Source organism: Nerophis lumbriciformis, linkage group LG01 (genome assembly GCF_033978685.3).
Source record: "Nerophis lumbriciformis linkage group LG01, RoL_Nlum_v2.1, whole genome shotgun sequence".
In the NCBI taxonomy this organism is placed as follows: Eukaryota; Metazoa; Chordata; class Actinopteri; order Syngnathiformes; family Syngnathidae; genus Nerophis; species Nerophis lumbriciformis.
In genome coordinates, this window is record NC_084548.2 from 75,961,254 (window position 1) to 75,983,910 (window position 22,657).

At 39.7% G+C, this 22,657-nt stretch overlaps 1 protein-coding gene across 9 annotated transcripts in view; it reads left to right on the top strand.

Annotated features, from left to right (window-relative positions):
- tpd52l2b (tpd52 like 2b) overlaps positions 1 to 20,211 on the top strand; it is a 38,425-nt gene extending 18,214 nt beyond the window's left edge. For 2 of the 9 annotated variants that reach the window (XM_061925976.1, XM_061925985.1), the window contains exons 4-9: positions 1,757 to 1,804; positions 7,490 to 7,591; positions 7,767 to 7,793; positions 13,428 to 13,472; positions 15,230 to 15,278; positions 19,152 to 20,211. In XM_061925976.1, coding sequence (XP_061781960.1) covers positions 1,757 to 1,804; positions 7,490 to 7,591; positions 7,767 to 7,793; positions 13,428 to 13,472; positions 15,230 to 15,278; positions 19,152 to 19,238 — 358 coding nt within the window. In that variant the 3' untranslated portion in view covers positions 19,239 to 20,211. Of the gene's footprint in view, positions 1 to 1,756; positions 1,805 to 7,489; positions 7,596 to 7,766; positions 7,794 to 13,427; positions 13,473 to 15,229; positions 15,279 to 19,151 lie in introns of those variants that run through there. The other 7 variants (XM_061926012.1, XM_061926014.1, XM_061925990.1 and 4 more) reach the window with 6 other exon arrangements.
- Positions 20,212 to 22,657: the final 2,446 nt, after the last annotated feature.

Consider the following 22,657-nt stretch of genomic DNA (forward strand, 5'->3'; position numbering starts at 1 on the left):
GTTTTTTTTTACCCCAGAAAAGTAATATTTGAATCCTATTGAGGTGATGCATCTTGGCACCTGTCCCGCAGAGTTGCGTGACAAGCAGGCAGGCCCTGACAGACCTTGCAAGCCAGCGGAGCTAAAGGATGTCCTTACACCAACTTAATATTCCCAGACGCCATGGCGGAAAATCAACTTCATTCCTGGCATGTAGCGTTATCACTGGAGGACAAGGAATATGGCGTCACATTAGTGCCAAAAATCCGAGCGCATAAAAACTGTTATCGCGCGCTGATTCTCCACTTTTGCGCGCGACACCCTTTTGCGCGCGCGTGACACCCTTTTGCGCGCGTGCGGTGCCTTTCTGCGCGCGCGCGGTGCCTTTTTGCGCGGGCGCCGTCTCGGTCTGTGCGCTGTCATGTTTCGTTTTGGCACTTTGGGGGCGGGTATGCTTAGACGGCCCCTTCTTTCTGATTGGTCAGGCGAAAAATGCTCAGAGCCAATCAGAAGTATAGCAGGGCGGGTCATCGTCAATATGTATCAAGATTTACGGAGGAAGAAGTGGATAAAAACATGTCGCGCGCTGATGAAGGTTATTTCATAGCACATAAACACAATACAGGGTAATACAAAATGTGAGCCAAATAAATAATATAAATATTAATTAAAATAACACCATAATCACATCTTTCAGCCAGAACTGGTCCACCAGCAATAACATTTTATATTTTCACTTCTTCTTGAACATTTGTTTTCTAATTTATGGAATTTCTTTTGATTCAGCCATAAAATTAATGAAATAATCTTTGAATCTTGTTTTTAAAATGTTAAAAATAGCCTTTTAATAATGTATTCTGAAACAGTTTAAAATAATCAGAGAACTGACTAACACTGACCCTACACAACTATGTTGCACAATTAAGTCATTTTTTTTTAAAACGAAAGAGGTCATTTCAACAGGTACAGCATCCTATGTCATATCTACATGTAATAAGATTTGTAACAAGGCAAACCGTTTGTAAATTGGTCGAAAATCGAGCAAGTTATGGTAATTTAATTAGTACATGTACCATTGACATCAATGTAATGATTGAGGTAAGATGGCTACAACGTTGCTACGCTGGAGAATGATTGGTCGTATGAAAAATGCTCACAGCCAATCAGAAAGGAGGGGCCGTCTAAGCATACCCGCCCCCAAAGTGCCAAAAAGAAACATGACAGCGCGAGGAGAGATGCCAGGAGTACACAGAGAGCGCACAGACCGAGACGGCGCGCGCGCGCAGAAAGGCACCGCGTGCGCGCAAAAGGGTGTCGCGCGCAAAAGGGTGTCGCGCGCGCACGAAGTGGAGAATCAGCGCGCGATAACAGTTTTTATGCGCTCTGATTTTTGGCACTAATGTGACGCCATAAAGGAATGGTCATGCTAGCCGTTAGCATTCAAATTCCGAATGAGTGCTGCAAGAGAACTGCTATGAAAGTGTAGGTATGGAAGACTAAGATTATTATTATTGTATTAAGATTATTGCTATCGCTCACACACATTTAGTACCTTAAAATTATGCTTGTGTCTTCTAGAATAGAATAGAAAATACTTTATTGATCCCTGGGGGAAATTCAGCACCACAGTTCGCTCACAATAGACAATAATAATAATAAATAATATAATATATGTAATATATAAATAATATAAATATATTCTACATATACTTCTTCCCTGTCATGTCGATGTTGTTGTTTTGTGTGTGTTGACATGATCCTGCTGTTGTGTCTTCAGATATCTGTCTGCCTCGTCTACTTTGGAAGACATTTCCCGCTCGGAAGCGTGAGTTGATCCATTTCTCTTGTTCCCCTTATCTGGCCTGACCGCTCCTTTTTATCGATGGGGGTGGGTGAGGGAGGCTTCTCTGTCGTCATCGTTGGTGGCTCAGCTTTGTGTTCATCTTGCTTTTTTGTCTCGTCTTGTTTGTTGCGAGGACGCGTTCGCTTGTGTTCCTCCACTCGGGCCTTTTTTGATGTGAGTGAGTCCACACACTTATGTGAGAAGAGTTGTGTCTAAAAGACAACCGTGGACCAATACAGAGTCTACTCTCACATCTTTGCTAGCTTTCTGCTATGAGCGACTCCTTGTTTGAATGTGAGGTGATCCCAACAAAGATGAAACAACTCAATGCACAGAAAGGAATACAGTGACATCTTGGGCCAAGTTGAATAAAAAAAAGATTGCGTGTTGTAGTATTAACTTGCATTCTTGCCAACAGCCTGAAAGCAGCTTAAAACCACAACATAACTACTGTTTCCCAAACATTCATTTGCCACAAATACATTTGGCGTTACCTGTTTGCCACTTTTCATAATCTTTTTTACAAACACATTATAATGGGATTGTTTGTGAATGTAGCCTGTTGCTAGAATAGAAATGGAATAGAACGCTCCTTAACACAGCTTATATGCACCTGGTCGGCCAGAGAATAAGAGGACATTGCAGTAGAGATTAGTGTTGCCAACTTAGTTTAGATACTCTTTATTTTTTATTTCTAAAAAGTCATAAGAAAAATGCAATTGCTTCAGGGAAAACTAGTCATTTCTCCTAAATTTGAAATATGAGGAAAGAAATTGCAATTTTACATGAAAAACAATGCAATTTTGGGGATTTTCTTTTTTTAATAATTTTTTTCTCAAGAAACAAGACACTATTTTGTGACGAAAAATGCTATTCTACAATAAAAAAAATTTGCAGAATTTTTTATTTTTATTTTGCAAGAAAAAAATGCTGACAAAAGTTGACAAACGTTTCTACAAATCTTTTTCCTGCAAAAAAATTCAATTTTACAAGAAAAACAACGCAACTTTGCAGATTTTTTTTTTTTAATTTTTTACGAGAAACAAGTCACCATTTTGTGACAAAAAATGCTATTCCACAATAAAAAAAATCTTGCAGATTTTTTTTTTTTTTTTTTTGCAAGAAAAAAATGCCGACAAAAGTTGACAAACAGTTCGACAAATCTTTTTCTTGCAAAAAATTTCAATTTTACAAGAAAAACAACGCAACTTTGCAGATTTAAAAAAAATTATTTTTACGAGAAACAAGTCACCATTTTGTGACAAAAAATGCTCTTCTACAATAAAAAAAATCTCGCAGAAAAAGAATTTCAGGAAAAAAGTCAACATTTTCTACAAAAAAAACACAATTTTACGAGGACCAATTTTATCATGAAAAAAAGTTCAGTTTTACAAGAAAAACTATGCAATTTAGCGTTTTTTATTTTATTTTATTTTTTTACAAGAAACAAGTCACCATTTTGTGACGAAAAATGCTATTCTACAATAAAAAAAATGTGCAGAATTTTTTTTTTTATTTTGCAAGAAAAAAATGCTGACAAAAGTTGACAAACAGTTCGACAAATCTTTTTCTTGCAAAAAAATTTAAATTTTACAAGAAAAACAACGCAACTTTGCAGATTTTTTAAAAATTATTTTTACGAGAAACAAGTCACCATTTTGTGACAAAAAATGCTGTTCTACAATAAAAAAAAATTTGCAGAATTTTTTATTTTTATTTTGCAAGAAAACAATGCTGACAAAAGTTGACAAACAGTTCTACAAATCTTTTTCTTGCAAAAAAATTTCAATTTTACAAGAAAAACAACGCAACTTTGCAGATTTTTTTTTTAAATTATTTTTTACGAGAAACAAGTCACCATTTTGTGACGAAAAATGCTATTCTACAATAAAAAAATCTTGCAGAATTTTATTTTTTATTTTGCAAGAAAAAAATGCTGACAAAAGTTGACAAACAGTTCTACAAATCTTTTTCTTGCAAAAAATTTCAATTTTACAAGAAAAACAACGCAACTTTGCAGATTTTTTAAAAATTATTTTTACGAGAAACAAGTCACCATTTTGTGACAAAAAATGCTCTTCTACAATAAAAAAAAATCTCGCAGAAAAAGAATTTCAGGAAAAAAGTCAACATTTTCTACAAAAAAACCACAATTTTACGAGGACCAATTTTATCATGAAAAAAAGTTCAGTTTTACAAGAAAAACTATGCAATTTATTGTTTTTTATTTAAATTTTTACAAGAAAAAAGTCACCATTTTGTGACAAAAAAATGCTATTTTACAATAAAAAGTAAAAATTTGCAGGGGAAAAAAAACATTTTTCAAGAACAAAGTAACAATTTTGGCAAGTTAACAATTCTACAAAACTACTTCTTTCAAAAAAATTCAATACTACCAAAAAAAAATCATGCTATTAAATTCCATTTTACGTTAAAAAAAAACTATTTTGCAAGAAAAACAATTACGATGTGCAATTTTATAAGGAAAAAAATGCAATTTTACAAGAAAAGCTAATTCGGATTTGTTTTATTTTTTACAATAAATTGTCACTATTTTGTGGCAGTAAACGCTATTTTACCATGAAGTCAAAATTTAGCAAAAAAAAGGCAGTTTTACAAAACTATTTTTGCAAAAACATGCAATTTTACAAGGGGGAAAAAAATAATTCAGTAAAATGCAAGGCTACATTAAAAAAACTATTGTGCAAGTAAAAAATGCAGGTTAAGAGAAAAGGTCCTAATTTTACAAGAAGGAAGTCACGAGAATACAATCTTATTATGAATACAAAGTCACAATTTTACAAGACTAAAATTGTTGTGATTTCAGTAGAATAAAGTTGCAATGTCAAATCTTTTCCTTTTACCAGAAACAATTGTAGTATTATTGTATAAATTGTAAAGGCTGCAATTGTAGAATATAAGTAAAAGTTGTCATTTACCTGCAGGCAGTTTGCACTTTGCCCATGTTTCATTGACAAAATAGAAAAGCTGTTTTCATTTGTTTGTACCCAAAATGATCCAAGCCACAACCTCAAAAACTAAGGTAGGCACCAAACCATCAATATGTGGACTAGCCACATAACTCACAACTTGTTCTGGTCTTTTGGTGACTTTGACATGAATGGCAGCAGCAATTTATTTGTGAGCAGAAAAAAAAAAAACATCAGAAGTGAGTTAAATTGTATTTATTAACATATTTGTGTAGATGTATTTTCACTCCCACGCGAGTCCTCTCCCACTGTGTCATTACAACTACATGCATATACGTCATTAGCGCTCATGCACATTAGACCAGTGTTTTTCAACCACTGTGCCGTGGCACACTAGTCTGGTGTGCTGTGGGAGATTATCTAATTTCACCTATTTGGGTTAAAAATATTTTTTGCAAAGCGGTAATTATAGTCTGCAAATGATGTGTTGTTGTTGAGTGTCGGCAGAGTAACCGTGTAATACTCTTCCATATCAGTAGGTGGCAGCAGGTAGCTAATTGCTTTGTAGATGTCGGGAACAGCGGGAGGCAGTGTGCAGGTAAAAAGGTGTCTAATGCTTAAACCAAAAATAAACAAAAGGTGAGTGCCTCTAAGAAAAGGCATTAAAGCTTAGGGAAGGCTATGCAGAACAAAACTAAAACTGTACTGGCTACAAAGTAAACAAAAACAGAATGCTGGACAACAGCAAAGACTTACTGTGGAGCAAAGACGGCGTCCACAAAGTACATCCGAACATGACATGACAATCAACAATGTCCCCACAAAGAAGGATAAAAACAAGTGAAATATTCTTGATTGCTAAAACAAAGTAGATGCGGGAAATATCGCTCAAAGGAAGACATGAAACTGCTACCGGAAAATACCAAAAATAAGAGAAAAAGCCACCAAAATAGGAGCTAATGCTTAAACCAAAAATAAACAAAAGGTGAGTGCCCCTAAGAAAAGGCATTGAAGCTTAGGGAAGTCTATGCAGAACAAAACTAAAATTGTACTGGCTACAAAGTAAACAAAAACAGAATGCTGGACGACAGCAAAGACTTACTGTGGAGCAACGATGGCGTCCACAAAGTACATCCGAACATGACATGACAATCAACAATGTCCCCACAAAGGATAAAAACCACTGAAATGTTCTTGATTGCTAAAACAAAGTAGATGCGGGAAATATCGCTCAAAGGAAGACATGAAACTGATGCAGGAAAATACCAAAAATAAGAGAAAAAGCCACCAAAATAGGAGCTAATGCTTAAACCAAAAATAAACAAAAGGTGAGTGCCCCTAAGAAAAGGCATTGAAGCTTAGGGAAGGCTATGCAGAACAAAACTAAAACTGTACTGGCTACAAAGTAAACAAAAACAGAATGCTGGACGACAGCAAAGACTTACTGTGGAGCAACGATGACGTCCACAAAGTACATCCGAACATGACATGACAATCAACAATGTCCCCACAAAGAAGGATAAAAACAAGTGAAATATTCTTGATTGCTAAAACAAAGTAGATGCGGGAAATATCGCTCAAAGGAAGACATGAAACTGCTACAGGAAAATACCAAAAATAAGAGAAAAAGCCACCAAAATAGGAGCTAATGCTTAAACCAAAAATAAACAAAAAGTGAGTGCCCCTAAGAAAAGGCATTGAAGCTTAGGGAAGGCTATGCAGAACAAAACTAAAACTGTACTGGCTACAAAGTAAACAAAAACAGAATGCTGGACGACAGCAAAGACTTACTGTGGAGCAACGATGGTGTCCACAAAGTACATCCGAACATGACATGACAATCAACAATGTCCCCACAAAGAAGGATAAAAACCACTGAAATATTCTTGATTGCTAAAACAAAGTAGATGCGGGAAATATCGCTCAAAGGAAGACATGAAACTGATGCAGGCAAATACCAACAAAAGAGAAAAAAGCCACCAAAATAGGAGCGCAAGACAAGAAGTAAAACACTACACACAGGAAAACAGCAAATAAGTCCAAAAAGGTTGGGTGTGATGTGACAGGTGGTGACAGTACACCTACTTTGAGACAAGAGCTATAGTGATGCATGCTTGGTTATGCTTTAAAGTCATATCCAACAACTTTTTACTGTCAACTGAGTTTTTGTTTTTTAATGATTTCTGCCGGTGGTGTGCCTCCGCATTTTTTCAACGCAAAAAATGTGCCGTGGCTCAAAAAAGGTTGAAAAACACTGGTTTAGACAATGATGTCTTGTATTATAGTAGGTCTGCATTCATGTTTTTTTACATGTGAAGACTTGATACATTGGAAAGAGATAATATAGAATGATTTGCTCACTGTTTGCAGCTTGTCCAGGATAAATAAACCCACACCCAGTCCTTAATGCTTCAGTCACGTGCAGGATTCTCACAGGAACGAGGCAAAAACTACTGTAGATTATCTGTACGTCTCAGTGTGTTGGTACCCCACATCACCAGAGTGTGAGCGCCCCCTAGTTGCCTGTCCAAGCTCAGAATGTTTGTCCGTGTGTGGCGTTGAGCTAAGGGCTAACTGGTGATGGGCGGTGTCGGGCTGCGAGGAACCGGGTCAGAATTGTGGCATAGCGCTGCTCTCTTAGCGGGCCACGGCGAGGCTCTGACGTCACTGCGAAGACGCCGACATGTGCGCACGCCCTGACTTCCTCCCTCCCTCCTTCCTTCCTGGCACCCTGCAGGTACAAGAAGACCCAGGAGACCCTCTCCCAGGCGGGGCAGAAGACCACCGCCGCCATCTCCACCGTGAGCTCCGTCATCACCAGGAAACTGGGCGACATGAGGTAGGACGGGGACGACGGTTAACAGAAAAGCATGTTCCAGTTAGAAAGATTTCATGTCGCCATTCGCAGTTTTGTCCCGCCGCCGTGATTTGAAAGTAATAACGTGCGTGTTGCTAATTAACGCTTCTGCCTCACACTCCTTGTTTGTGTCAACGCTGCCTGGCTGGGCCTGCAGAGCACTTCCTTTCTCCAATTCCTTTAGGTAAGACCCACACTTGGTGGAACACTTCAATAATCATCACAGTCTACTGCTCTCTCAGTATCGGAAATCGGGCCGATATCAGCAAAACACGCCAGATTAACATCTAAATTAGGGATGTCCGATAATGGCCTTTTTGCCGATATTCCGATATTGTCCAACTCTCATACCTGCCAACTACTCCGGTTTTCCCGTAATTAGTACGGTTTTCATCAACCTATTCCGGGTTACGGTTGCAGTGATAAAAAAATACGGTTTTTCATTAATTTAAAAAAAAAAAGGGTGAAAACTACGCGAATTGCACCTTGTGCAGACAAGATTTTTCGATCGGACACGGAGGAATTAGCGATGTAAAAGACCACGTTGGGACAAAAAAACACAAGTCTAATGCCGTTGCTAGCGATACAAGTGGAAAACTTTCAACGTTTTTCGTCGCCCAAACAGATTCTTTGGATGTGATAAATGCCGAAGTTTTATTTACGGAGGCAATAATTGAGCATGGACTTCCAATCGCACTGGCTGATCACATGGGACAGTTAAATGTTTGTAATGCAACCTTTAAAAATCATTACGCGGTGATCGCGGTCCCAAAAATAAACTTTTCTTGCATGATAATGTCCAGAAAAACTCACTTTATATTATTATAGAGTCCTTTTAACGAATGAGTTTGATGGTTTATCACAAACCTTAAATGAAAGAAGTCCTTTGTTCTCCTGCACCATGCATGCGCTTTGGCCTTGCTTCGTGTTTGGTGCGCAATCCTGTCGGCTGTATTTCACAGCACGTCTTTGACAACTTGAAGTGGCATAAAACATTTAAAACAAAGGGGTTATAGGAACAATCACTTTCAGTGTTTTATGCCACTTCAAGTTGTCAAAGACGGTATGCTGGTGCCCGACTGCCACAAGTGGAACAAACATTTGAAACAAAGGGGTTATAGGAACAATCACTTTCAGTGTTTTATGCCACTTCAAGTAAACTTATCATAAAGTTACCATATCATTTTTGCAGTATGATCAATCTGATAGAATAAATTTGGATTTTAGCCACAAAAAGGTAATGACACCAATGTTATCTATTGGAATTGTTTAGTACTGTTATACTGTTAAAAGTGTTTATACTATTTATGCTTTCAAGTCCAAGTTGAAGAAATCTTGTTAAATGTTGACAGCATAACTACCAAAATACAGAAGTATGTCCTTAATATTTTTGCAGTGCTATTTCTGTTGAAAAGTTCAAATGATTACATTAGAGATGTGATGTGCCACTTTTCAAGTGTCTGATGGCTTCAATTAATTTTCATGAATTTTTCATATTTTGAATTCTTTTGAAAGGCTTACAAAAAAAACTACATTTGAATTGTAATTCCATGCTATTGACAGGACTATTAATTTTAATGAAGTTAGCTTACCATGTTTACAGTATGATCATTGTGATAGAAATATGAATTTTAGGCACAGAATATTTTTTACAATTGAACAAGGCAGTAGATTATACAAGCTTGGACAGAAAGTTAATAATGACACCAATTTTTTTTTTTAATGGAATTGTTTAGTACTGTTTGTTTACTGTAAAAAGTGTTTATACTGTTTATACTTTCAATTAACAAATTGAAGTCTTGTGAAAGGTTGACAGGATAACTGGCATTAACTGTCAAAATAATTTCAAACTATTGAAGTTAGCTTACAGAATAAACATGTCAATCAACCCATATGATTTTTGCTGTAATATTTTTGTTTTGAAAAGTCACTGTGACTGATAGAAAAGTGATGGTTTTAGCAACATTTTAACCTGTCTGAATGCTAATAATCATTTTGCGTCGGGGGGCGAAGCCCTGAACCCCCCACCAGGACTTTGTCCTGGACCTACCGGGGCCTGCGGCCCTTGGACCCTGGCTACTAGGTTTTTCTGATTTCAAAAGTTGGCAGGTATGAACTCTTAATTACCGATGTCAACCGATACTGATATATACAGTCGTGGAATTAACACATTATTATGCCTAATTTGGACAACCAGGTACGGTGAAAATAATGTCCTTTTTAAAATAAAATAAATAAATCAAAAACATTTTCTTGAATAAAAAAGAAAGTAAAACAATATAAAAACAGTTACATAGAAACTAGTAATGAATGAAAATGAGTCAAATGAAGTGTTAAAGGTTAGTACTATTAGTGGACCAGCAGCACGCACAATCATGTGTGCTTACGGACTGTATTGATATATATTGATATATAATGTAGGAACCTATCAGAATATTAATAACAGAAAGAAACAACCCTTTTGTGTGAATGAGTGTAAATGGGGGAGGGAGGTTTTTTGGTTTGGTGCACTAATTGTAAGTGTATCTTGTGTTTTTTATGTTGATTTAATAAAAAAACAAAATAAAATTAAAGCTGCAAGCAGCATTGGTCGGGCCCGCATATTTGGCAGGTGCTAGTCCTAACTGTCCCAATACTTTTGTCCAGTGATAGTCATAAGTGTCCCAATACTTTTGTCTACTTTCAGTCTGAAGTGTCCCAAGACTTTTGTCTAGTGTACCTACCTTGTCTGCATTGTGTGGGCACGTTGGTGCTTCCTGCTTTTAAGCAGCCATCTTAAAAAAAACAGCAGCGCAGCAGCATCAGCGCAGCGGGTCTTTGAAGGGTCATAAAATCAAAACCGGAGCAGTTAGGAGAAAAAAAGCGCTTCTGTCATTGTAATCAGAAGAGTTCAATCTCTCACCTGTGTTAGTTTGAAGGCGAAACGACAAACGCGCTCAGAGGAGATAGTTTTTGAAGGAAGGTGACCGTTTTTTACAAAAAATTAGTTTTGAAGGGGGAATAGCAAACTTCCTGTTGATTTTTGCTGGGGGTTGTCAATTTATGAAATGTAGGTCTAAGTGAGACCTACATAGAGGTTTTTGTTTCATGTCTCTCCGACCTTCCCAGTGGGAGTTACAGGCAGTTTTGTCAGTTTTTTCATCCGAGGAGCAGTTTTTTGTGCGTTTCATTAAAAAATTGCGCTAGAGCACAATTTTGAGATTTGGGGTTAGGTTTTTTTATTGGATCGCAATTTTTGCCAGTCCTGATGTGTGTGTTCAGTTCGGTGAGTTTTGAAGCGTGTTAAGGGGGTCAAATTACAGCTCAAAGAGGCAAAAGTTTTTAGTACTTTTTTGTCTTGAAGGGGGAATTGCCAACTTCCTGTTGATTTTTGCCCCATGATATACAATTATGAAAACTAGGTCTAAGTCAGACCTACATACAGGTTTTTGTTTCATGTCTCCGATCTTCCTAGTGGGAGATATAGGCAGTCTAGTTTTTTTTTTCCTAGGGGGCGCTAGAGCGCAATTTTGAGTTTTGAGGTTTTTTGTTTTTTTTTAAATTGTCATTTTCGCAGGTCCTGATGTGTGGGTCAAATATGGTGAGTTTTGAAGCATGTTAAGTGGGTCAAATTACAGTTTAATGTGGCGGCGGAAGAATAAAACCTTACAAATTCAATAGGTCCTTATGTCCCATTGCATAAGGACTCCCTTCGGGAGTCCTTATGCAATGGGCCATGCGGGCCCTAATAAAACCTTACAAATTCAATAGGCCCTTATGTCCCATTGCATAAGGACTCCCTGTGGGAGTCCTTATGCAATGGGCCATGCGGGCCCTAATAAAACCTTACAAATTCAATAGGTCCTTATGTCCCATTGCATAAGGACTCCCTGTGGGAGTCCTTATGCAATGGGCCATGCGGGCCCTAATAAAACCTTAGAAATTCAATAGGTCCTTATGTCCCATTGCATAAGGACTCCCTGTGGGAGTCCTTATGCAATGGGCCATGCAAGCCCTAATAAAACCTTACAAATTCAATAGGTCCTTATGTCCCATTGCATAAGGACTCCCTGTGGGAGTCCTTTTGCAATGGGCCATGCGGGCCCTAATAAAACCTTACAAATCCAATAGGTCCTTATGTCCCATTGCATAAGGACTCCCACAGGGAGTCCTTTTGCAATGGGCCATGCGGGCCCTAATAAAACCTTACAAATTCAATAGGCCCTTATGTCCCATTGCATAAGGACTCCCTGTGGGAGTCCTTATGCAATGGGCCATGCGGGCCCTAATAAAACCTTAGAAATTCAATAGGTCCTTATGTCCCATTGCATAAGGACTCCCTGTGACAGTCCTTATGCAATGGGCCATGCGGGCCCTAATAACAGAAAGAAATGAGTGTGAATGAGTGTAAATGAGGGAGGGAGGTTTTTTGGGTTGGTGCACTAATTGTAAGTGTATCTTGTGTTTTTTACGTTGATTTAATAAAAAAACTAAATTAAAAAAAACAAAAAACATACCGATAATAAAAAAAGTGATACCGATAATTTCCGATATTACATTTTAAAGCATTTATCGGCCGATATTATCGGACATCTCTAATCTAAATGTCTTCCAATAGGTCGCTCCTTTCTTCTGTCTTTAGTCATTTACAAAAGGTTACCATGGTAGGCTGCTAGGAGCTAGCAGCTACACAACAGCTAAGCACACAAGCTAGATATGCGTGATAATGAATGACATTAGTCAATATGAACAAGCATCAATCAGCACCTCCAAGTCCCAGTCCATGGTTCTCGCCCCGGAAAAGGGTGGAGTGCCATCTCCGGGTTGGGGAGGAGATCTTGCCCCAAGTGGAGGAGTTCAAGTACCTGGGAGTCTTGTTCACCAGTGAGGGAAGAGTGGATGGTGAGATGGACAGGCGGATCGGTGCGGCGTCTTCAGTAATGCGGACGCTGTATCGGTCCGTTGTGGTGAAGAAGGAGCTGAGCCGGAAGGCAAAGCTCTCAATTTAGCGGTCGATCTACGTTCCCATCCTCACCTATGGTCATGAGCTTTGGGTTATGACCGAAAGGACAAGATCACGGGTACAAGCGTACATGGAGAGGAGTTAGATGAGGTGGTTCGGGCATCTGGTCAAGATGCCACCCTAGCCCTCCCTAGGGAGGTGTCTGATCGATAGGAGGCCACGGGGAAGACCCAGGACACGTTGGGAAGACTATGTCTCCCGGCTGGCCTGGGAACGCCTCGGGATCCCCCGGGAGGACTGTGGTGGTGCACACAGGAAGTGAGTGTGCAGCTGCATCACACCACCATTATGACTTAGTCCCTCCCCTTCCACTAACAATGACCACCGTGTTGAATACAACATACAAGTAAGTGCACTGCCTTTCTTTTAAGTGCACTTCTCAGCTGTGGTGGACTATCATTTGACATTCTAGTATCAACTTGTATTGTCCTCATCCCAAAATGTGCACGCTAGATTTCTTTGTCCAATCACAATTCAGCGTCTTTGTGTTGCCAACATTTGCACACTCGGGAACTAAGTAGATTTATTGAAGTGTACTCATGAGTTCCATTTGAGGCACACCTTCTTTCCTCTTTTTGGTCTAATCCTGCCAAATAAAAGTGTGTGTGTGTGTGTGTGTGTGTGTGTGTGTGTGTGTGTGTGTGTGTGTGTGTGTGTGTGTGTGTGTGTGTGTGTGTGTGTGTGTGTGTGTGTGTGTGTGTGTGTGTGTGTGTGTGTGTGTGTGTGTGTGTGTGTGTGTGTGTGTGTGTGTGTGTGTGTGTGTCACTGCTTGTAACACGTGCACTTCTCTTGTCTCCTCTTTTAACGCTTACAAAGTAGCAACTATTCCATTCGTCACTCCATAAGTATGCCAGCTATGAGGTGAGGTAACACACTTATTTGTGTCACTGTCACTCCTGCTCGTTGTTACCATGTTTTTGTCTCAAGTCCCCAAACAAACACTCCAAAGTAGCACAATAAATATTTTTACGACAATGTATGTTTGTGTTACCATCATGTTGTCGTGTTTTTACGACAATGTATGTTTGTTACCATCATGTTGTCGTGTTTTTACGACAATGTATGTTTGTGTATCCGTCGTGTTTTTACGACAATGTATGTTTGTGTATCCGTCGTGTTTTTACGACAATGTATGTTTGTTACCATCATGTTGTCGTGTTTTTACGACAATGTATGTTTGTGTTACCGTCATGTTGTTGTGTTTATACGACAATGTATGTTTGTTACCGTCATGTTATCGTGTTTTTACGACAATGTACAGTTGTTAACATCATGTTGTCATGTTTTTACAACAATGTACGTTTTTGTTACCATCACGTTGTCATGTTTTTACGACAATGTACGTTTGTGTTACCATCATGTTGTCATGTTTTTACGACAATGTACGTTTGTGTTAACATCATGTTGTCGTGTTTTTACAACGGTGTACGTTTGTGTTAACATCACGTTGTCGTGTTTTTAGATCATTGTACGTTTGTGTTAACATCATGTTGTGTTTTTACGTCAATGTACGTTTGTGTTAACATCCCGTTGTCGTGTTTTTACGACAATGTACATTTGTGTTAACATCACATTGTTGTGTTTTTATGTCAATGTACGTTTGTGTTAACATCACATTGTTGTGTTTTTGCGACAATGTACGTTTGTGTTAACATCACATTGTTGTGTTTTTACGACAATGTACGTTTGTGTTAACTTCATGTTGTCCTGTTTTTATGACCGTTGTGTTAACATTATGTTGTCGTGTTTTTATGAAGATGTACGTTTGTGTTAACATCACAATATCGTGTTTTTACGACAATGTATGTTTGTGTTACCATCATGTTGTCATGTTTTTACGACAATGTACGTTTGTGTTAACATCATGTTGTCATGTTTTTATGACAATGTACGTTTGTGTTAACATCACATTGTTGTGTTTTTACGACAATATACGTTTGTGTTAACATCACATTGTTGTGTTTTTACGACAATGTACGTTTGTGTTAACATCACATTGTTGTGTTTTTACGACAATATACATTTGTGTTAACATCACATTGTTGTGTTTTTACGACAATGTACGTTTGTGTTAACATCACATTGTTGTGTTTTTACGACAATGTACGTTTGTGTTTACATCACATTGTTGTGTTTTTACGACAATATACATTTGTGTTAACATCACATTGTTGTGTTTTTACGACAATGTACGTTTGTGTTAACATCACATTGTTGTGTTTTTACGACAATGTACGTTTGTGTTAACATCACATTGTTGTGTTTTTACGACAATGTACGTTTGTGTTAACATCACATTGTTGTGTTTTTACGACAATGTACGTTTGTGTTAACATCACGTTGTTGTGTTTTTACGACAATGTACGTTTGTGTTAACATCACATTGTTGTGTTTTTACGACAATGTACGTTTGTGTTAACATCATGTTGTCGTGTTTTTACGATGATCTACGTTTATGTTACCATCACAACGTCGTGTTTTTACAACAACGTATGCTTGTGTTAACATTGTGTTGTCAGGTTTTTACGACGCTGTACGTTTGTGTTATCATCATGTTGTAGTGTTTTTACAACAAAGTGTGTTTTGAGTTGACGTCAAGTTGTCGTTGTGCGTCGCAGGAACTCGGCCACCTTCAAGTCGTTTGAGGACAAAGTGGGCAACCTGAAAGTGAGTGACATCATCACACACACACACACACACACACACACACACACACACACACACACACACACACACACACACACACACACACACACACACACACACCTTAGTGTGCTAATGTTTCTCTTGCTGCATTAGTCAATAGAAAGAATATTCTAGTTGATTCTGATAGTTTACATTCTAAATGCTAACTAACGAGAGTTAATAATATTACTAGTAACTAAAGTTAGAAGTGATGCTAACTAACTGGAGTTAATATTACTAATAACTAAAGTTAGAAGTGATGCTAACTAACTAGAGTTAATAATATTACTAATGACTAAAGTTAGCAGTGATGCTAACTACATTTTTAATCACTAAATAAAGGTGATGCTAACTAAATGTTATGTTGACTAAAGATGAGGCTAATTAAAGGCTATGCTAACCAAATGTGATGCTAAATAGGACCTAGTTTCCCCTCAACCTCCTACCTCAAGGACCTAGTTTCCCCTCAACCTCCTCCTTCAAGGACCTAGTTTCCCCTCAACCTCCTCCTTCAAGGACCTAGTTTCCCCTCAACCTCCTACCTCAAGGACCTAGTTTCCCCTCAACCTCCTACCTCAAGGACCTAGTTTCCCCTCAACCTCCTACCTCAAGGACCTAGTTTCCCCTCAACCTCCTACCTCAAGGACCTAGTTTCCCCTCAACCTCCTACCTCAAGGACCTAGTTTCCCCTCAAAGACCTAGTTTCCCCTCAACCTCCTACCTCAAGGACCTAGTTTCCCCTCAACCTCCTACTTCAAGGACCTAGTTTCCCCTCAACCTCCTACCTCAAGGACCTAGTTTCCCCTCAACCTCCTACCTCAAGGACCTAGTTTCCCCTCAACCTCCTACCTCAAGGACTTAGTTTCCCCTCAACTTCCTACTTCAAGAACCTAGTTTCCCCTCAACCTCCTACCTCAAGGACCTAGTTTCCCCTCAAACTCCTACCTCAAGGACCTAGTTTCCCCCTCAACCTCCTACCTCAAGGACATAGTTTCCCCTCAACCTCCTACCTCAAGGACCTAGTTTCCCCTCAAAGACCTAGTTTCCCCTCAACCTCCTACCGCAAGGACCTAGTTTCCCCTCAACCTCCTACCTCAAGGACCTAGTTTCCCCTCAACCTCCTACCTCAAGGACCTAGTTTCCCCCTCAACCTCCTACCTCAAGGACATAGTTTCCCCTCAACCTCCTACCTCAAGGACCTAGTTTCCCCTCAAAGACCTAGTTTCCCCTCAACCTCCTACCGCAAGGACCTAGTTTCCCCTCAACCTCCTACTTCAAGGACCTAGTTTCCCCTCAACCTCCTACCTCAAGGACCTAGTTTCCCCTCAACCTTCTACCTCAAGGACTTAGTTTCCCCTCAACTTCCTACTTCAAGAACCTAGTTTCCCCTCAACCTCCTACCTCAAGGACCTAGTTTCCCCTCAAACTCCTACCTCAAGGACCTAGTTTCCCCCTCAACCTCCTACCTCAAGGACATAGTTTCCCCTCAACCTCCTACCTCAAGGATCTAGTTTCCCCTCAACCTCCTACCTCAAGGATCTAGTTTCCCCTCAACCTCCTACCTCAAGGATCTAGTTTCCCCTCAACCTCCTACCTCAAGGACCTAGTTTACCCTCAACCTCCTACCCGCAACCTCCGCTCTAGAAAAACAAACTAACCTCCTCAAACCCATCAGGACAAAGTTACAATCTATGGACAGCCGGGCTTTCTGCTCGGTCGACCATTTTAAGAAGGGACTAAAAAGCCACCTTTTCAGCACAGCTTTTATCTCATTCCTTCTTGATTTTAAAAATACAGGTAAAAGCCAGTAAATTAGAATATTTTGAAAAACTTGATTTATTTCAGTAATTGCATTCAAAAGGTGTAACTTGTACATTATATTTATTCATTGCACACAGACTGATGCATTCAAATGTTTATTTCATTTAATTTTGATGATTTGAAGTGGCAACAAATGAAAATCCAAAATTCCGTGTGTCACAAAATTAGAATTTTACTTAAGGCTAATACAAAAAAGGGATTTTTAGAAATGTTGGCCAACTGAAAAGTATGAAAATGAAAAATATGAGCATGTACAATACTCAATACTTGGTTGGAGCTCCTTTTGCCTCAATTACTGCGTTAATGCGGCGTGGCATGGAGTCGATGAGTTTCTGGCACTGCTCAGGTGTTATGAGAGCCCAGGTTGCTCTGATAGTGGCCTTCAACTCTTCTGCGTTTTTGGGTCTGGCATTCTGCATCTTCCTTTTCACAATACCCCACAGATTTTCTATGGGGCTAAGGTCAGGGGAGTTGGCGGGCCAATTTAGAACAGAAATACCATGGTCCGTAAACCAGGCACGGGTAGATTTTGCGCTGTGTGCAGGCGCCAAGTCCTGTTGGAACTTGAAATCTCCATCTCCATAGAGCAGGTCAGCAGCAGGAAGCATGAAGTGCTCTAAAACTTGCTGGTAGACTGCTGCGTTGACCCTGGATCTCAGGAAACAGAGTGGACCGACACCAGCAGATGACATGGCACCCCAAACCATCACCCAACCATGCAAATTTTGCATTTCCTTTGGAAATGGAGGTCCCAGAGTCTGGAGGAAGACAGGAGAGGCACAGGATCCACGTTGCCTGAAGTCTAGTGTAAAGTTTCCACCATCAGTGATGGTTTGGGGTGCCATGTCATCTGCTGGTGTCGGTCCACTCTGTTTCCTGAGATCCAGGGTCAACGCAGCCGTCTACCAGCAAGTTTTAGAGCACTTCATGCTTCCTGCTGCTGACCTGCTCTATGGAGATGGAGATTTCAAGTTCCAACAGGACCTGGCGCCTGCACACAGCGCAAAATCTACCCGTGCCTGGTTTACGGACCATGGTATTTCTGTTCTAAATTGGCCCGCCAACTCCCCTGACCTTAGCCCCATAGAAAATCTGTGGGGTATTGTGAAAAGGAAGATGCAGAATGCCAGACCCAAAAACGCAGAAGAGTTGAAGGCCACTATCAGAGCAACCTGGGCTCTCATAACACCTGAGCAGTGCCAGAAACTCATCGACTCCATGCCACGCCGCATTAACGCAGTAATTGAGGCAAAAGGAGCTCCAACCAAGTATTGAGTATTGTACATGCTCATATTTTTCATTTTCATACTTTTCAGTTGGCCAACATTTCTAAAAATCCCTTTTTTGTATTAGCCTTAAGTAATATTCTAATTTTGGATTTTCATTTGTTGCCACTTCAAATCATCAAAATTAAATGAAATAAACATTTGAATGCATCAGTCTGTGTGCAATGAATAAATATAATGTACAAGTTACACCTTTTGAATGCAATTACTGAAATAAATCAAGTTTTTCAAAATATTCTAATTTACTGGCTTTTACCTGTACACTGCTTGCTTATCTGTTTTTATCCAGTGCTTTTATTTCTATTTGTATCTATGTTTCTGTTTTATCTAGTGTTTATCTAGTGTTTTTCATGTTTTTATTTCTATTTTAAAGTTTTATTATATATTCGAACTATTTTTATTTTGTATTTTTATTTTTATTTTTTTATACTTTGTAGCACTTTGAGATTTTAACAAATGTAAAGTGGGTTACAAATGTAATTATTATTATTATTATTAACCAAATGCGATGCTAACCAAATGTGATGCTAACTAATGATGGCGCTAACTAAAGATGGTGCTAATTAAAGATGATGCTAATTGAAGGTTATGCTAACCAAATGTGATGCTAACTTAAAGGTTATGTTAAGGAAAGGTGATGCTAGTTAAAGGTGGTGCTAATTAAATGAAGTGCTAATTAAAGGTTATTCAAAATGGTGTCAACTTAAGTTAATGCTAACTAAAGTTGTGTTTCCTGTCACATGTTCAGTACAAGGTCGTTGGCCCCGGAGGAGATCGCAGCGCCGCAGACTCTCCCGCCGACTCCACCCCAACTCAGGAAAACCCGCCTTTCTGAGCCCGCCTCCTCCTCCCTCACCACCTGAGAGTCTTCTCACCGCCTCCCTTCGCAGAGACGCCGCCAAACCTTTGACCCTCGTGCCGTTCCAAGGCCTCAGCCGGAACCATTTTAACAACCCGCTTCTTTCATTGCCGCTTTTTTTTCTCCCCTCTCCACAGAGCCAGCGCTTTTGTTCCTCCCGTCTTACTTCCTGTCCGCCCTCCGACACTGTGAGCTAGCATCGCAAGCACTCCTCCTCGCGGGACACTCGCAGGTTAGCGCTTAGCACAGGAGGAGGAGGGCGCACATCCCCCCCCCCCCGGCATTGCTCGTACACACCTCACTTCAGCAACCAAGCATTACTCCACACAGGAAGTGGGGGGAAAAAAACATTTTGTATGCTAATCAATTTTACAGTTAATTGGCATCAAGTTGCAACACCGGCTTTGAGAGGAGAGCAAGCGAGCAGCAGGGGGCAGCACTTGCACTCCATGCTAACCAGCAGGGGGCAGCACTTGCACTCCATGCTAACCAGCAGGGGGCAGCACTTGCACTCCATGCTAACCAGCAGGGGGCAGCACTTGCACTCCATGCTAACCAGCAGGGGGCAGCACTTGCAGTCCATGCTAACCTGCACTTAAAGCCAAGTTGATTGGATGTCAGGATGGCACATGCTGACATTTGCAAGCTTTATTTTCTTCTGTTTGTTACTTTCTTTACTGCTCCCCCCAAAACATGTCTGTTATTCACTTTATAAAACTGCTTATTTTATTGTTGTCACACCAACTGCAGACGAGAAGGAAGGAAAACTAGTGAAGAAACAGCTGGTTGAAGACGTGTTTGTGTGTGTGTGTGTGTGTGTGGATGACTGGTAGCCTGGATTACATTATTATTATATTATTATTATTATTATTAGTCATCACATGGGGAGAACTAGAGTCAATGACTTTGGTTCTGTTTGATTTACCAATAAAGCATTCCTTTAAATCAGCACGCTGTCTTTGATCTGATTTCAATCTTCTCAAATCAGAACTGTTTGGACCAGGGCTGTTAAACGTACTGGCCTGGGTCCGGATCAGGCCCACAAACAGGTTTTATCCAGCCCACGAGATGAGTTTGCCAAGTATAAAAATGAACCTGAAATTTTGGAATGAAAGAAACTGCTGTTCTAAATGTGTCCACTGGATGGCGCAATAGCAATTATTTGTATCTTTGTAGGTGACGCTACATACGTGTGACCGGGTCAATTATGTCTTGTAAATAATGTTTTTTTATTGTTATAATTACACAAAATGCATACCTGCCAACTACTCCGGTTTTCCCGTAATTAGTACGGTTTTCATCAACCTATTCCGGGTTACGGTTGCAGTGATAAAAAATACGGTTTTTCATTAATTTAAAAAAAAAAAAGGGTGAAAACTACGCGAATTGCACCTTGTGCAGACAAGATTTTTCGATCGGACACGGAGGAATTAGCCATGTAAAAGACCACGTTGGGACAAAAAAACACAAGTCTAATGCCGTTGCTAGCGATACAAGTGGAAAACTTTCAACGTTTTTCGTCGCCCAAACAGATTCTTTGGATGTGATAAATGCCGAAGTTTTATTTACGGAGGCAATAATTGAGCATGGACTTCCAATCGCACTGGCTGATCACATGGGACAGTTAAATGTTTGTAATGCAACCTTTAAAAATCATTACGCGGTGATCGCGGTCCCAAAAATAAACTTTTCTTGCATGATAATGTCCAGAAAAACTCGCTTTATATTACTATAGAGTCCTTTTAACGAATGAGTTTGATGGTTTATCACAAACCTTAAATGAAAGAAGTCCTTTGTTCTCCTGCACCATGCATGCGCTTTAGCCTTGCTTCGTGTTTGGTGCGCAATCCTGTCGGCTGTATTTCACAGCACGTCTTTGACAACTTGAAGTGGCATCAAACATTTAAAACAAAGGGGTTATAGGAACAATCACTTTCAGTGTTTTATGCCACTTCAAGTTGTCAAAGACGGTATGCTGGTGCCCGACTGCCAAGTTTTATTCACAAAATCGCGTAACAACAATGACAATCGACACTGCTTCCCGTAACTTCCTATCGAGCCATTCCGAATGCCATGCGCGAGGCTATTTGTAGCACCGCTGCCAAGCACGAGGCACCTGTTGCCCATTGTTTCCAAACGAGCGAACAATCATGGAGTCAGCCGGAGAAAAATCGCAAACGAGTCTTAAACCGAAAAGAAAACTGCAGTCATTCCGTGAAGAATATTCAAAAGCCTATCCGGGAATAATTATCCGTTCCAAAAAGGGTGAAAACTACGCGAATTGCACCTTGCGCAGACAAGTCTAATGCCGTTGCTAGCGATACAAGTGGGAAACTTTCAACGTTTTTCGGATTTTAGCCACAAAAAGGTAATGACACCAATGTTATCTATTGGAATTGTTTAGTACTGTTATACTGTTAAAAGTGTTTATACTATTTATGCTTTCAAGTCCAAGTTGAAGAAATCTTGTTAAATGTTGACAGCATAACTACCAAAATACAGAAGTATGTCCTTAATATTTTTGCAGTGCTATTTCTGTTGAAAAGTTCAAATGATTACATTAGAGATGTGATGTGCCACTTTTCAAGTGTCTGATGGCTTCAATTAATTTTCATAAATTGTTCATTGTCCTTTTAACGAATGAGTTTGATGGTTTATCACGAACCTTAAATGAAAGAAGTCCTTTGTTCTCCTGCACCATGCATGCGCTTTAGCCTTGCTTCGTGTTTGGTGCGCAATCCTGTCGGCTGTATTTCACAGCACGTCTTTGACAACTTGAAGTGGCATCAAACATTTAAAACAAAGGGGTTATAGGAACAATCACTTTCAGTGTTTTATGCCACTTCAAGTTGTCAAAGACGGTATGCTGGTGCCCGACTGCCAAGTTTTATTCACAAAATCGCGTAACAACAATGACAATCGACACTGCTTCCCGTAACTTCCTATCGGGCCATTCCGAATGCCATGCGCGAGGCTATTTATAGCACCGCTGCCAAGCACGAGGCACCTGTTGCCCATTGTTTCCAAACGAGCGAACGATCATGGAATCAGCCGGAGAAAAATCGCAAACGAGTCTTAAGCCGAAAAGAAAACTGCAGTCATTCCGTGAAGAATATTCAAAAGCCTATCCGGGAATAATTATCCGTTCCAAAAAGGGTGAAAACTACGCGAATTGCACCTTGTGCAGACAAGTCTAATGCCGTTGCTAGCGATACAAGTGGGAAACTTTCAACGTTTTTCGGATTTTAGCCACAAAAAGATAATGACACCAATGTTATCTATTGGAATTGTTTAGTACTGTTTTACCATTTGTTTACTGTAAAAAGTGTTGATACTTTCAATGAACAAATTGAAGTCTTGTGAAAGGTTGACAGGATAACTGGCATTAACTGTCA